The 17350-nt window shown below is 35.5% G+C and overlaps 1 protein-coding gene across 1 annotated transcript; it reads left to right on the top strand.

The window, feature by feature from the left end:
* Window positions 1-1407: 1407 nt before the first annotated feature.
* rab15 (RAB15, member RAS oncogene family) lies at window positions 1408-16324 on the top strand. Its single transcript, XM_051139394.1, has 7 exons — window positions 1408-1783; window positions 12818-12878; window positions 12957-13017; window positions 13169-13246; window positions 15565-15654; window positions 15734-15799; window positions 15918-16324. The coding sequence occupies exons 1-7, from the start codon at window positions 1660-1662 to the stop codon at window positions 16074-16076; spliced, it is 639 nt and encodes a 212-aa protein (XP_050995351.1). The 5' UTR covers window positions 1408-1659; the 3' UTR covers window positions 16077-16324.
* The last annotated feature ends 1026 nt before the right edge of the window (window positions 16325-17350 follow it).

The raw sequence follows: 17350 nt of genomic DNA, 5'->3' as shown, positions 1-17350 counted from the left end.
GAAGCCTCTTCTGCTCACCAAGCCCGATTTATTTGATCCAAAGTACAACAAAAACTGAATTTTTTTAAAAATATTATATATTTTAAAATGTAATTTATTCCTGTTATTTCAAAGCTGAATTTTAGCATCATTATTCCAGTCACATGGTCTTTTAGAAATCATTCTAATACTCTGATTTGCTGCTCAAAAAAGACACTTTATTAACATTATTAACAATAATTTATTATTATTATTATTATTATGTTGAAAACAGCTGAGAAAAATTTGTTTCAGGTTTATTTGATGAATAGAAAACTCAGAAGAACAGCATTTATCTGAAATAGGAAACTTTTGTAACATTATAAATGTTTTTATCATCACTTTTGATCAGTTTAAAGCATCCTTGATAAATAAAACTATTAAGTTCTATAATTTCTTTCCAATAAATAAATAAATAAATATAATAATAATAATAATAATACTGACTCCAGGCTGAATTGAATGGTATAGTTTAGAATGTTACAAAAGTTTTTTATTTCAGATAAATGCTGATCTTTGGATTTTTCTATTCATCAAAGAATCCTGAAAAAAAAAGTATCTTGAACAGCAAATCAGCATATTAGAATGATTTCTGAAGGATCATGTGACGCTAAAGACTGAAGTAATGATGCTATAAATTTAGCTTTGATCACAGGAATTAATTACATTTTAAAATATATTAAAATAGAAAGCATTCTTTAAAAAACATAAAAAATCGTACTGTTAAAGAAATGTTGAAAATGTACTGAAAATTAAATGGTTTAAATATTTAAATATTATTAATAATAATAATAATAATTGTTGTTTTTTTAAATTATTGTGTCCTGTATCCATTATGTTAGAACCTAACATAATTTGTGTTATATTAAACAACACTAAAATTCATTCACACGTTGTTAGAAAATTCTCCATATTAAAGACAACTCTATGCCGGACGTGTCTCAAATGACAGTCATCGGTTCAAGTGATTCAAGAAGCATTCAATTCGATTCGTGAACAAATCGTTCAGTCCGGTTTTGTGAACCAATTCAGTGGATTCATCGAAAAGATTCGACTCAAAAGAATGATTCGGTCACGAATCGGGCATCGCTAATTATAACAATCTTTATTCCCTTGTAGATTTAAGCCTTTCACGTGGTGATTATTTTTTATTTTTTTATGGTTGCAAACAGGCAAAAAACGAACCCCTATGAATTTATGACGGTCTAAAAGACTGGTGTTGCGGATTTAATTTAATTTTAAGCCACAATTTTATATTTTGACAATATCGATATTAGACTGTAAAGAATTATAAATGTATTTTATCCACGCAGTCCTGGTGTTTATACATATATAATGAATCTAGGTAAATATGATGATCAAAATCGTGATGTTGTGTGTCCGTAATCTCCACCCATTTCCTGAGGTGTGAAGGATGTCGGCGAAACGCAGAGAGAGCGTTCTGTAGCCCACCGCACCCACCACATCAGCGTCCCCGACTGGTTTCTGCTCACATCGACTCCTGCTTTATCTACACAGTCATTCGCGGAATCGGCACGCAAGCACGGACCGGTCGATGGAAAAAGCCAGAAGATGATACTGTGAAGAGGGTGGACATGGAAACCCGACGCTGAGTTGCTTTAATTGTGACCATAAGACACCATGGCCAAACAGTATGATGTGCTGTTTAGACTCCTGCTTCTCGGAGACTCCGGTGTCGGCAAAACCTGTTTATTATGCAGATTCACGGACAATGAATTTCATCCCTCCCACATTTCCACCATCGGTAAGAGTGTTACTTTCATGCATCCGTTCAAAGAGTTGCAGAACAAACAGCACATACCGATAAGAAAACCCATAGCAGCGCTGGGCCATTATAGTCTATGAGCCGTGAAAAGAATGGCTTGAGAATTACACCACATAGTGAGATGCATTCACACAACCTCTTCTAGTTCTTTCTGAGATGCCTGACTGTATCTGTGTGTTAAGTCTTAAAATGATGCTTTTTTACACAGCTGTCACAAACCCATTTTGGATTGTCTTGTTTCAGATACTAAAAATGCAATGCTGTAAATTAATATTAAAATCATAGGTTGCATGAATGGCAGTGAGGACACAGAAAGTGCAGGTGTGTTATTGCATGCATTTTCACTAAAAGATTCATGCATAAAAGTGTCCCGTCAGCCATTCCAACTCACATGCTGCTTTATGCAAGTGCTACAATATTGATATGTAATGAAAATCCGGTTTAACTCAATTGTAAGTTTTGCTCTCAGCTGTGTGAAATATGGGAAGATTTTTATTAAAATCTCTGTAAGTTTTCAAGCACTCTCATAGGCATAAGGATCATTATTGTTGTGGTTGACTGAGTGTTATGAAAAACAAAATTTGATTTTAAAAAGGCTTTTCATAAAACTTTGATTTTAGTGTTCATATAGTGTCCGCTTCGTCTAGTGGGACATTTTCCAAGTCAGCTGACATTACGTCCTGACAACAGCCAATTTACTCACTTGAAGAGAATGAACAGAAATATTTTTTTACAACAGTTTCCAGAAATACATAATTTTATATTTTTCATATGCTAAAAAGGAAACTTATTTTAACCACAAACCTATTCTTAATACTTCACTTATTAGTTTTAAATATTTTGTGATGCATATATTAAAATTAAAAATGAATAGTCACTGTTTACTTGCTATTCCAAACTCTTTTGCTGCAATGGAAACCATGAAAGTAGCTATTTTGCAAAATGTCTTTGCTGCAGTGTTGCCAAGTTCACAGTTTTCCTGCAGAATTGGGTTACTTTAAAACTGTTTCCGCATGTTGTTTTTCATGTCCATGAGTTGAAGCAAACCCAATAACTATTTATATTTATTTATCCCCTGGAATGTTATTTTAACCCTTGAAATGCCATTTTTAATGGGGGACGCCCCTGTGAAGCGCGATTGGGCGGGCTTTGTTGTGAAAACCTGGCAACCCTGTTTAGCTGCTCTTTTCCATAAAACATGAATGATGACCACTACTGTCACTACGCAATTTCATTGTATGGAAACTAGCAGCTTGGACATTTTGCTAAATATCTAAGTTTGTGTTCCACAGAAGGAAGAAAGTCAAATGGGTTTGGAATGAAATGAGGGTAACTAAATAATGATTAAATTGTTATTTTGTTTGAGCTTTGAAAAATGTATGCTTTTAAAAAGACATGAGGGAAAATAAATGCTGACAAAGTTCCCGTTTTGGGCAAACTGTCCCTTTAACGAAGCATTTGAGTTGCTGAACCCGTACCAAAAATGCTATTCCTCAGTTAAATCACATGCTTCATTAGGTGTGAAGTGAATGTCAAGCTGTTATTTTGCAAAAGTTCAGGGTATGCTCTGTTGTGTTGCTCTCTCTGTGTTTCCAGGGGAGTGAATAATATCAAGTGGCTTATTCTTGAAATCAGGCATAAGATTCATACTAGGGGTCGACCGATATGTGTTTTTCAGGGCCGATGCCGATACCGATTATTACAGATCAAATGCACCGATAAACGATATTTTGAACCGATATGTGTCAAAATACAAATGTCACATTTTTTGTCAACACAGTAGCTTAGGAAAAGCTGAAAACAAAAATTACATTTGCCATTTAAAATTATAAGCAAAAGAACAAATCCGTTGGCTTGTAGCCATGACGAAATTAAATAACTTTTAACGAAAAAATGTCCCGACGTCGATTTCAGCGTCTCTCCCACAAAGGAAAATATATATAAATACAACAACAAGTAGTAATAGACTAAATGATAGATGTCGGTTTCTTAACAGTAAACTGACCATTTTCTAGTCCAAGCTGAACGTCCTTCAAGGACAGCGCATCCACACTTTGCTCGGCCATGTGCCATCCTCTGTCTGTACAGCCCGCTCTGATGACCGTTATGCAAATCCTGCGTGCACAGACCTTGCCAATAAAATGCGCCGCAGTCCATGCGTGCATAACAGTCATGAGCGCAGGCCGTACAGGTGCTCTATAAGAATGAGTAAAGCCAAAGACTAAAGGACAGACATGCTGTTCAGAAAGGACGTCGGGAAAAGGAGATTATTACACCGCCTGCTCCCGTCCAAATTACACCAGAGTTACCGACCGCTACCGCGTTTTGTTTGTAAATTTATTCCCGCGTCGCAAAAAATCTGGTCGAGTCCCGCGGGAATGCAGACCTCTAGTATACGGTCCTACTTTTGATTAATTCATCCAAACTTTGATGACTCATCCAAACTTTGAAAAATTCCGTGGCATTTAGTGTTAACAGTATACAGTACATTCCATTTATATGACTGGATTCCGCGATTCCGTCCGTGTTTTCCGCATCCGGGAAATCAAGATAACATTGAGGTGTTTTTGCAACTTCACCGTAAAGGATTGTGAATTACTAAAACACAATCAACTTCTGCTGCTGACTTACCTTTGAGAGACAAGTGATTACTGCCGCACGCTGCACGCAGCTCCAGCAAGCGCGTTCTGTCTGTTTCTTCACTTCCTTCAGCCTTGGAGTTGATTGGTCGGACTCGCGACTTCCAACAAATCGGCGGAGACTGCTCTAGGGCACAGAGTGGTGAGCTCTGACAGGCTGCGTCGGAGCCAAAGAGCGCATTTCAAAAATAAATTATTTTTATCGGCAAATCGGTTTTGAAAATAACCGATTCCGATAATCGTGAAAATGCTTAATATCGGCGCCAATAATCGGTAGGGCCGATAATCGGTCGACCTCTAATTCATACCACCCTCCTATTGTTTCTGATGATGATATCCCCCCAAATCAATAAGGAATCAGAGGCCCTGACTCATTCCTGCAGCTTGCTGTCTGCCCGCTAGTGTTTATTTAATATGCCGGGATGGATCTCTTTTGGATAAGTAGTGATGTGATACAGAACAATCTTTAACTGCAGGAGATAAAAGCTTTAGTCTGACTGGTCCTGAGAGATGGCTGGTGTCTTGCCCTAAAACATGGTTCAATAAGCTCTAGTCCGCAGGGCTATGACCCATATATATTATGATACTAGGCTGTTAAGGACCTTAGCGCTGTACTGAAACATTATTCACAGTGGAAGAGCTATCAGTGTGCTCTGAAAGTTAATTTGAAGCATTAGCTAATGGTTCTCATAAGTTATCTATTTGCCTCGAGGCAGCATGCTGCTATGCTAAATTATTCTTGCTATAGAAAGCAGCTGTTGATTGATTAGTTTGAGGATAACAAATAAAACAAGATATGAGCTTCATTTCTATTTCATTGCTTTCTCTAGTCTATTGTTTATGATGCTGTCAATGCTAGAGAAATTGGACTTGTGTTTAAATTAGTATGTGCTAATCACCATAGCATATCTGTCTGTTGTCTTGTTAAAATTATTTCCATTTCCAATTAGCTACTGTCACAGAAGGAAAGTGTCAAGTGATGATTCGATTGTTACAGCTCTGGCACATTATGACAAGTTTAATACTTATTCCGTCTGTCAAATGGCCATTAATTTAAAGATCTGCTTTAATTGTCTTTATATTTTTGGTGCTTAGAAACCTTAGTGTCAGAAGTATAAAGTAGTTCACTACTATGCTTTAATATTATTTGGGTTCTGTTAAAAAATTCACTCATACATGGTGTTTGCATATAATGTGTCTTAGCAGTGTGTGGACACAACCACAAGATAAAAATCTAGTCACTTCTTTATTTTTACTCCCTAAACAGTATCAATTATCAAGCTGTTTTGATTTTCTGAGCTGTATGGTGTCATACTGCTCGTGCCCCGCCAACAACCGCTGTTGGACTGTCCCGTATTGGACTATTTCCACCCTCAGTCAGCTGTCCATCAATTTCTCAGAGCAACTGTAGTGACAATAATGTCTCGTAAGCAGTGCAGGTGTTTTGTAGTTGGATGTAAACGTGAATATAAGAGTCTTTATTTTCTCATGACATTAGAACCACTGAGAACAAAGTGAAGTAGTATTGTTTTTGATGGTAATGCGTCACCGAGCACACAAAAAACGGAAGAGAGGGGTGGGGTGAGCAATAGCTCATTATCATTTAAAGAAACATGCACCGAAACGGGTCGCTGTGAACAGAGCTGTTTTTGACAAGGGAAAAAGAGTGTCATTTCATACGGCCATTGAGGAATTTTAACCAAAGTATGTTGCAGACATTTCATAAGGGAATCATTCCAACTTGTGGAAAAGGGGCATCCTATGTCCCCTTTTAAAACAGAAAAGTTGTACGTTTACTAAGTGGGCATTTACATGACACCGACATCAGCTAAAAGCAGAAAACTGTTTTGGCCTTTCATTTACCCAACAACAGCCTTTTGGGGGCCTGAAAATGTTTGAAAACATTTCAAAGTGCAAGTTTTTTAAAAAACTATTCTGCTATTTGTCTCAGTGTAAACTATAAAAACACGAATTCGTATGATGTGTTATGCATATTACACGTTCAGTCTAGATGTGTCCGCGTGTGTATGCTGTTTCTTTACAAAGCGTCATCGCCAACTACAGGCCTACCGTGCATAATACAGCGACATTAGTCATTTTCACAAGTCCGTGTTATTGGCTTTAAATGTTTCAGTTTGATTGTCATGTAAATGCTAAAGTAAAACCCTAACTTACATTTACAAGGTAAAAAAAATGCTTTTTGCTTAAAATATTTTTATTTACAGGAGATATAAAAGTACAACCTAAAATAGTTTTTCTCCTCCTCTCCTCATTTTTTTGGGTGAACTCTTTTAGAAACAAAAGTGTTTTATTTTTTAACTTTGTATACTTTCAGTAAGTATATACAGTGCATTCAGAAAGTGTTCAGACCCCCTTCGCTTTTTTTTTCCAATTTTGTTATGTTGCAGCCTGATACTACAGTTTACATTTTATTTTATTTTCTCATTAATCTACACTTCGTACCTCATAATGACAAAGTGAAAACAGAATTTTAGAAATGTCTGTCAATTTATTATAAAGAAAAAAACTGAAATATTACATTTAGTATTCAGTATTTAGTATTAGTATTACATACAAGTATTCAGACCCTTTGCAACAATGCTTGGAATTTAGCTCCAGTGCCTCCCATTTCTCTTGATTGCTGAGATGTTTCTACACCTTGATTTTAGTCCACCTGTAGTAAACTAAATTGATTGGGCATGATTTGGAAAGGTAAGCCCCTTCCTATAAAAGCCTCACAGCTGACAATGCATATCAGAGTGAAAACCAAGCCATGAGGTCAAAGGAACTGGATTGATACAGCATTGTATTGAGGCAAGGGTCTGGGTAAGGATACAAACAAAATTCTGTTGCACTGAAGGTTTGCAAGAGCACAGTGGCTTCCAAATTTCTTCCAAGGGTTGGTCGCCCAGCCAAACTCAGCAATTGATGGAGAAGGGCCTTGTCTAGACTGGTGACCAAGAACCTGATGGTCACTTTAGTTGAGCTCATATATGCAGATGGGAGAAACAGAAAAAACCTACAGACACTACAACACTCCATCGATCTGGGCTTCATCGCGGTGTGGCCAAACTCAATCCTCTTCTCAGTGAAGACAATGAAAACACACTTGGAATTTGCAAAACAGTACCTAAAGGACCTCAGACTCTGAAAAGCAAGATTATCTGGTCTGTGAACCTCAATTCTAAGCATCATGTTTGAAGGAAACCAGCTCTGCTCAACTCCTGCAGAGTACCATCCCAAAAGTAAAGTGTGGTGGTAGCAGCCTCATGCTGTGGGGCTATTTTTCAGCGGCAGGAGGTGAGGGACTCGTCAGAGTAGAAGAAAAGAAAAATATTGAGATGGCCCTAATGAAAACAGTCCAGACTGTTCAAAACTTCAAACTGGGCCAAAGGTTCACTTTCCAACATGACAATGATCCTAAGCACACAACCAAGGCAACACAGGAGTGGCTTAGGGACAACTCTATGTCCTAGAGTGGCCCAGCCAGAGCCCTGACTTGAACCCTATTGAACATCTCTGCCCTGGTGAAAAAAACAGCATGTGCTGGTAGGTATGTTTTGATGCTGGGATGCTGGTTAGGTATGTTTTGATGCTGGTTTAAGCTGGTCCTTTGCTGGTTTATGCTGGTCATGTTGCTGGTCAAGGACCAGCATAAACCACCAAAGGACCAGGATAAACCAGCTAAGGACTAGCATAGACCAGCAAAGGACCAGCTTAAACCAGCATCAAAACATACCTAACCAGCATCCCAGCATCAAAACATAGCTACCAGCATATGCTGGAGTGGAGAGACCTGTAAATGGTTGTCCACTAATGGTCCCCCTCCATCCTGACCAAGCTTGAGTGGATTTGCAAAGAAGAATAGCAGAAAATCCCCCAATCCAGGTGTGCAAAGCTTGTTGCGTCATACCCAAAAAGACTCAAGGCTGTAATTGCTGCCAAAGATGCTTTAACTTTTTTTCTTTTTAATAAATTTACAGACACTTCTAAAATTCTGTTTTCACTGTCATTATGAGGTACGGAGTGTAGATTAATTAGAAAAAAAATAATTTAAACAATTGTAGTATCAGGCTGCAACATAACAAACTTGAAAACAGTGAAGGGGGTCTGAATACTTACTGAATGCACTGTATATAGTGTAGTATCTGTACTGTTCACAATACTTTTTACACCCCTGCACAGTATTGATTCAAATAAAAGGATTTTGTAAGCTGGTTTATCAAATCAAGAAGCCATCAGAACTGCCCTTGAGAATATGGAAGAAATCTGACCATAAAATCTCTTAAAGGTGCACTCATTTATTTTTGGTTTATGTCACACTGGCTGATATGGGATGTAGTTTTTCAGCAGTAGTTTTTGAATGATGATACTGGAGAAATATGCTATTCACAGTCAGCCATGATTAATTTATTATGTGAGCTTAAGTTTCCAATAACAGGGGGGTTACCAAGGTACGGTGAATAGCTTGTCATGTGATCCAACATGGCCGCTAAAATGAGAGGACACAATTTATGTTAAACAAAACACCTTTAAAGTGGTTACAGTACACTTTATGTGAGGTGAAATCATTGGTTTGGTTTCTCTTTTATTTTTGTAGTATTTCACAGTATTGCTGTTGTCCTTTCACTGCCCGTGATTCTGGAAGAAAGGACGGGAAGGGCAGCTCTTTCATTATTTTCCCTTGCCCCAGGACAAACCAATTCAGTGGCTGTAGTGATGACCTTTCTGTGTGTCCCTGTGTGATAGCTCAGGGCACTAACACTACTGCTTTATTTAATGCCGTTTAATAAAGAGGAGGCTATGGAGCTCTGTGGATGGCATTCAACTGTATTCAAGATGGTTTTGTACTCGTGTCTTATTTTAGTATTCTTGTGCTTGGATTTTTTTTGTGTGTCGCATGCCATCTGGTTCCAGACATTGAATTGAATCCTTTGAAAAATTTGTGTTTGATATAAAGACCTTTGTACCAGCCTGTCTAACTAAGAAATTTGGTAATTAATCCTTTTTTAATCACATTGCTGCCAGGGCATGTTAAAAATAAAAGAAACACCCGACTACTGTTGTTTTGGAGTCAGAATTGTTATTGAGAAAGAAACTTCCTCGAAAAACAACTCTTCCAGGAGCTGGAATGTCTCGCAGTGGACTTTGTTGACAGATACCCATTTATTACTGCAGTTTTGCTGTGGCTTTATTTTCTTGCCTGACACAGGTTTAAATAAGAGGTGCTTTCTTTCAGGGCTCAAGATCTCATTATGGTTTCATATCTTACGAGAACACGTCATTCCTACCATGCAGTACACTTTCATGTTCACTTCTCAAAATAAACTTAATAAAATATTAAACTTACATTTTTTTAAACATGTTACTTTAAAGATTAACTCACTACCAGAACAAAAATGTACAGATAATGTACCCTCCTTGTTATCTGAGATGTTCATGTCTTACTTTCTTCAGTCGTAAAGAAATTATGTTTTTTTGAGGAGAACATTTCAGGATTTCTCTCCATGTATGGACTTCTGTGATGCCCTCAAATTTGAACTTCAAAAATGTGTTATAAACGCAGCTTCAAAGGACTCTAAATGATCCCAACCGAGGAAAAACGGTCTTATCTAGCGAAACAATTTATTTTATTATTTTTTATTTTTTCAAATTACAATTTATATACTTTCAAAACTCAAACGCTTGTCTTGTTTAGCACTGTGTGAACTCAGTTTTTTTCTGGTCATGATGGTTAGGGTACGTCTAAAAACTCACATCTTATTTTCTCTTCCAACTTCAAAATCATCCTACATCGCTGCAGAAGTACCAACCCAGAGTTTACAAAGTGAACATGCAAAGAAAAAGGTAAAAACAGTGATGTAGGATGACTTCGAAGTTAGAGGAGAAAATGAGACAGGAGTTTTTAGACGTACCCTAACTGTCATGACCGGAAAAAAAACAGTTCACACAGAGCTAGACAAGCGTTTGAGGTTAAAAAGTATATAAATTGCATTTATTTATTTGTTTTTAAATAAAATATCAGATTGTTTCGCTAGATAAGATCGTTATTCCTCGGCTGGGATCATTTAGAGCCCTTTGAAGCTGCATTTAAACTGCTTTTTTTGGAAGTTCTATTGTGGGCACCATAGAAGTCCACTATATGGAGAAAAATCTGAAATCTGAAAAATCTGAAATGTTTTCCTCAAAAAACATGATTTCTTTATGACTGAAGAAAAAAAGACATCTTGGATGACAAGGGGGTGAGTAAATGTACATTTTTGTTCTGGAAGTGAACTACTCCTTTCAGAAAAGAAAAAAAATCTATTTTATATTTTTACATCAACAATATAATCAATATTCTATTTGTTAAAGCCAAGTATGAATATGAACAAGTGTTTTACATTTATTTTAAAATAATAACTCAAGGCAGTAACAGTTTAAACTGTATATTTTTTTGTGAATTCATGTTCAGCTATTCTTTTTAATAGTTAACTTTTAAAGGAGTTCCAGAACAAGAATTGACAGATAATGTACTCACCCCTTGTCATCCAAGATGTTCATGTCTTTCATTCTTCAGTCATAAAGAAATTATGTATTTTGAGGGAAACATTTCAGGATTTTTCTCCATATAATGGACTGATATGGTGCCCCGATTTTGAACTTCCAAAATGGAGTTTAAATGCGGCTTCAAATGATCCCAAATGCGGTTGTAAACGATCCCAGCCGAGGAAGAATGGTCTTATCGGTTATTTTCATTAAAATAATATAATTTATATACTTTTTGTTTTTAATGTCAAACGCTCATCTTGTCTCACTCTGCCTAAACTGTTTTTTCCGGTTCATGACAGTTAGGGTATGTCGAAACTCCCATCTCATGTTCTCCCTTAACTTCTCAATTAAAATCATCTTATATCGCTGTTTTACCTTTTTTGTTAAGGGTGTTTGATCTTCTTTGCATGTTCAGTTTGCAAAGACTGGGTCGGTACTTCTGCAGTGATGTAGGATGATTTTGAAATGATTTTTGAAGTTGAGGGAGAAAATACGATTGGAGTTTTTCAACATACCCTAACTGTCTTGAGCCAGAATACACAGAGTTCAGGGAGAGCAAGACAAGACGAACGTTTGAGATAAAAAAGTACTTAAATTGCATTTTTTTTTTTTTTTAATGAAAATAACCGATCCTTTCGCTAGATAAGACCCTTCTTCCTCTGCTGGGATCATTTACAACCACATTTGGGATCGTTTGAAGCCGCATTTAAACTGCATTTTGGAAGTTCAAAGTCGGGGCACCATAGCAGTCCATTATATGGAGAAAAATCCTGAAATGTTTAACTCAAAAAACAAAAATTCTTTACAGCAGAAGAAAAAAAGACATGAACATCTTGGATGACAAGGGGCTGAGTATATTAAATGTAAATTTTTGTTCTGGAAGTGGACTTCCAGACAACTATTTTTGAATTTTAATTTAATCAATCATCAAAGCTCAGTAAATATTAAACACAGACGCAAAGATTTAATTTAAATTTCACCAAGCTGATTACTCACTACAAACTCTAAAAAGTCTTATTTTGACTTGACAAACTGGTTATATCTAAGTCCTTTTTTAAAAAAAATTGAATTTTTTTCCAAATTTTTCGAATTAGTCTTCCCATTAACGCCATTATATTGTTAATTCAGACTGATTTGTAGAACGCACATGAACACAAGAGGTGGGATTTATCACATGAACCAATCGCAGCCAAACATAACCAGTCATATCCAATCATATCGCAATGGAGGCATTGCCTCCTCTCACATGACTTTTCCCCCATTCATTCTCAATTACCCCCCACCCAAACCCACCGCACGCTTTAGGGGGACTATTAAAACTCAGTGGGCTCAGGGGAGGCGAGAGAGACGCAAACTCTCTCTCTAACTTTCCCTGCTGGTGTCACTGTTGGACAATGTTTCTTTAGAAAAACAAGTGATTTATACACTTTTTAAAGTTATATTTTGTAATATTTGAATTGTTTTATTTTTGTAAAACAAACTTTTTTCTCATCCAATAATTTGAGGAGGCACTACGTCCCTAGCCCCCCAGCCCCTAGGTAATATAATCAATAAATCTCACAACAAAAAGAAGCTATACCATTTATAGAAATATTTATTAAATAGCAACACAGGCTTATTTATAATGCTGCTTTCTTACTATTCTTATTCTTTATTACTTCACTGCCTTTTAATGAGTGATTTGAACGGTTCCGTAAACTTCATAAGAACACTGATTATACTGAAAGATTTCATTTAGATCTGGCATCGAGCCTGACGATGATTTAACAGATAAGTTGTGTCGATATCAGGACAAAGAGTGCTTATTTTATTTTAAACTCATTTGATTTTTTTTTTACCCCAGGTGTTGATTTCAAAATGAAGACCTTGGAGATAGATGGCATTAAAGTACGAATACAGATATGGTATGTTTTATGTTTCGCTGATGATATAACGGAATATGATCCATTCGTTGTGCTAATCAGATGTGTGTATGTACGCAGGGACACAGCAGGTCAGGAGAGATATCAGACCATCACTAAGCAGTACTACAGAAGAGCGCAGGTGATCTTCACACATCTCACTGACTCATATACTGATCTAATAATGGAGTCAGATCTAATAGAGATGCCTGTTGGTCTCCATTGTGTGATACTTCACTGATAAACTCTCATTATTATGTACGGGTGGACTGAAATGGATTCTGTATCAACAGGGTATTTTTCTGGTGTATGACATCACAAGCGAGCGCTCGTTCCAGCACATCATGAAGTGGGCCAGTGATGTAGATGAGGTGAGGCTGTGGAGTTTAAAGCATATCTGTCTTATGTTCTATGTATCTAAATATAACCTGCTTCTTATTAATACCTCTTCATTTAAATTCCACCGCCCCTTTCTTTCTTTAACTCTACATCCACAGTGGGGTTCTAACAGTCAGAGTCTACACTGCAAATCTGGAATTTCAAAGTGCCCCTATTATGCCATTTTGAATATTGCCTTTTCATGCAGTGTGTAATGCAGCTTGTTGTTGTAAAGTTGTAAAGCTGAAAATGCACAATAAATAAAGTTATTGTCTTCCAACAGCCCAAACAAATCATTAGTCATTTGAATCCCACTTCCAAGATGGCTACACATCACAGTGTAACACATTTTCATAATTCCTGCCAACGTTCTACACTGGCCGGCCACAAACGAATTTACCCGCCCTCAGTCACGTAATTTTACTGACGACTGCTTCACTAATCTCGGGTTCACAAAATACTTGCTTTTGAAAGATGGCTCAGTACCCAGTTTATTTGGACCAGTTGGCTCCACTGAATCACAACCTGTAAAAATGATAAATAGTTGATGTTTATATTTATAATGAGCATGTTACGCGGTAGACCGATCACAACAGACTGGGCCATCTGACCAATCAGAGCAGAGTAGGCTCAGGGAAAGGAGGGGTTTAGCGAGACTGCATTTTTCAACTGCTTCGAATTAATCATTTGAGAACCACTGGAAAATGAGGTGATATTAAATGCATATTTTGAGAAAACAAATGCAGTTTTTTTGACCTTACATGCATGTAAACCTATTTTAAGAGACTCACAAAACATTATTGGGAACCCTAAAAATGGCATAATAGGGGCACTTTAAATTACATTTAATTAACAGCTGAATGTTTGGGGATATAGGAAAAAAGTAAAACAAAGAAACATTATAAATCATAAATATTTATGATTTTGCACTATATGCAATTTTGTTACTTATTAATAATTTTCACTAATTATAAATTCAACAGTTTTTTTTATTGTATTTATTTTTATTTCATAGCACCAAAACACTTTTTTACTTTATTTTTTTTAATTTTTTAAAAAAAAATGTTATTGATGTTAATAATATACACTACCAGTCAAAAGTTTTCAAACAGTAGGCTTTTTTTAATGTGTCTCTTCTGCTCACCAAGCCTGCATGTATTTGATCCAAAGTATAGCAAAAACAGTAAATTTATCCTATTTAATCCTATGTAATCCTATTTAAAATAAATATTTTCTATTTGAATATATTTTAACATTTAATTTATGCCTGTGAAAAGATCTAAATTTTCAGCATCATTACTCCAGTCTTCAGTGTCACATGATCTTTCAGAAATCATTCTAACATGCTAATAATTAGGAAATATTATTATTATTATTATTATTATTATCAACATTAAATATATTAAAAATATTATTTATTTATGTATGTATTTATTTATTTAACATTTTTTTCTGGATTCTTTGAATAGAAAGATCCAAAGTTTAGCATTTATCTGAAATAAAGAGCTTTTGTAACATTATACAATATACCATTCAAAAGCTTGGAGTCAGTATAATTTTTGTGAAAGGAATGATCAAAATTAATACTTTTATTGACCAAGGATGCTAAATTGATCAAAAGTGACAATAAAGACATCTATAATGTTACAAAAGATAAATGCTGTTTTCTATTCATCAAAGTAACCTGGAAAAATTCTACTCTATTCTTTTCAACAACAACAACAACAACAACAACAACAACAACAACAATAATTATAATATATGTTTTTTGAGCAGCAAATCAGAATATCAGAATGATTTCTGAAGGATCATGTGACTGGAATAATGATGCTAAAAATTCAGCATTGACATCACAGGAATAAATTACATTTTAAAATATATTCAAATAGAAAACAGTTATTTTAAATAGTACAAATATTTCAAAATTGTACAGTTTTTGCTGTATTTTGTATCAGATAAATGCAGGCTTGGTGAACAGAAGAGTCTTTTTTGCCTTTTTAATGTTACAGATATGTTTATATATTATTATCAGAAATAAAACACTGAAAAACAAATCTCAAATCTCAATGTTCATTGTGGACTTTTGGATCTCATTATATGATTTGTAGATTACTTTAAAAAAAATTAACCTCTCGTTTTCCCACAAGAGGTCAAAAGAAAACTTGATAAAAAAAATTGCGATTATTGTTTTTACTCAAGCTGAAGCTCTTCTGTTATATGAATACTACGTCTCATACCATATTTGTCTGTTTCCGCTCTGCTCCATCCATTCGCCTCTACTAAGTCTCTCATCTGTTCTGTTTTTTATCAGTACGCCCCTGAGAAAGTGCAGAAGATACTAGTTGGGAACAAGTCTGATGAAGAACAGAAGAGACAAGTAGCTACAGAACAGGGAAACAAGGTAATAATCATGTGACACCTAATATCTAATGTCTAAGGTTAAAGATTTTCTTTAGACATCTTAATCTTTTTTGCTCCAGCTTGCCAAGGCTTATGGAATGGACTTTTTTGAGACAAGTGCCTTTACCAACCACAACATCACAGAGGTACAATGTTATCTGCATGTTTTATCTTCTCTGCATGCTATTTCTGTATTTTTGTTTGCACATTTTTATTAGCAGTAAATATGCAATTTTTTTTATCTTTCCTTGCATGTTTTTTCAGTCTTTCACTCGATTGGCTGAATTAGTTTTACAAGCCAATAAGAAGGATCTGGATTTGTTGGGAGGATCCATGAATGATGAGTTCAACCTCGCTATTTTGGAGGAGCAGGAAGGATTGTGTAATGTTAGCGACGACACGCGTAAGTCCTGCTGGTGCTGAGGACAGGAAGTGACATGACTACTTTTTCAGTTGATTTCCATATTTAAGTTGCATTTCCATTTTGAATATCATTTTGCAAAATTGAACGGTATTGTTGAACAGTGTTTGATGCCTTTAATGGCTTATTTCCTGCTGATTCTTATTAATATTATTTATTATTCATTATTTATTTTATAGTTACTACAAATTAGGAACATTACAGAATTCTTGTATATGTATATAAAGGATATTTTTCTTTTTTTTTTTCCCTCAAAATGAGATCAAACTGGCACTGCAGTGCAATTGTACATTATTTAGTTCAAGCCACACATTCAGAGTCAGTCACGTTATATTAAATTTGACATATAAAAAACATTGATTAAAGTGTAAGGCAGCATTGACATAATGTTTTTTTCAAAGGAATAGCTCACTCAAAAATTAAAGTCTGTTGAATATTTACACACCCTCAGTCTAGCCAATATGTAGATGAGTTTTCTTTTAATTTAGCGTCACTTGCTCACCAATAGATCCTCTGCAGTGAATGGGTGCCGTCAGAATGAGAGTCCAAACAGCTGATAAAAACATCACAATAATCCACAAGCAATCAACACAACCCCAATTCATCAAGTAATGTCTTGTGAAGCGACAAACTATGCATTTGTAATAAACAAACCCATTATTAAGGCATTTTAACTTTAAACTAAAGTATCATAATCCATAAAAATACACCAACATATGTTTAGACTTTGTTTTGCTATGTTTTGTCTTGTAAACAGTGCTTGGTTTGTGCATATATCTCTCTTGGTTTAGAGAAAGCAATATTATGGAAAGTGTCTTATTGATGGATTTGTTTATTACAAACACGGCTTTTCACTTGACAAGATGTGGATTATTGTAATAATGTTTTTATTAGCTGTTTGGACTCTCATTCTGACGGCACCCATTCATTCCACACAGTCCACTGGTGAGCAAGTGATGTAATGCTACATTTCTAAGAAAACAAACATTAGTTAGAGGTAAGTAAATTTTTAAGCAATTTTTCATTTTTTGGTGTGCTGTTCCTTTAACATATTCTTGTGTTTTCCTATGATACTTCATGTGAATATATTCAGATCTGATTTGGCTTTCTATAAAATTCTTGAATACTAAAACCATGAATGCACCCACTTGACCACTAAATGCTGTTTCAAGGTAATAAATTTATTCCCGAGTGATGAACTGATGAAGCTTCTCATGTCAGTGTAACAATATAAGCTTCTTTTCTGTAAAAGCACTGTAAAAATATTGTCACTAAA

This window comes from Labeo rohita, chromosome 20 (genome assembly GCF_022985175.1).
Source record: "Labeo rohita strain BAU-BD-2019 chromosome 20, IGBB_LRoh.1.0, whole genome shotgun sequence".
In the NCBI taxonomy this organism is placed as follows: Eukaryota; Metazoa; Chordata; class Actinopteri; order Cypriniformes; family Cyprinidae; genus Labeo; species Labeo rohita.
This window is presented reverse-complemented; position numbering and strand designations above follow the sequence as displayed.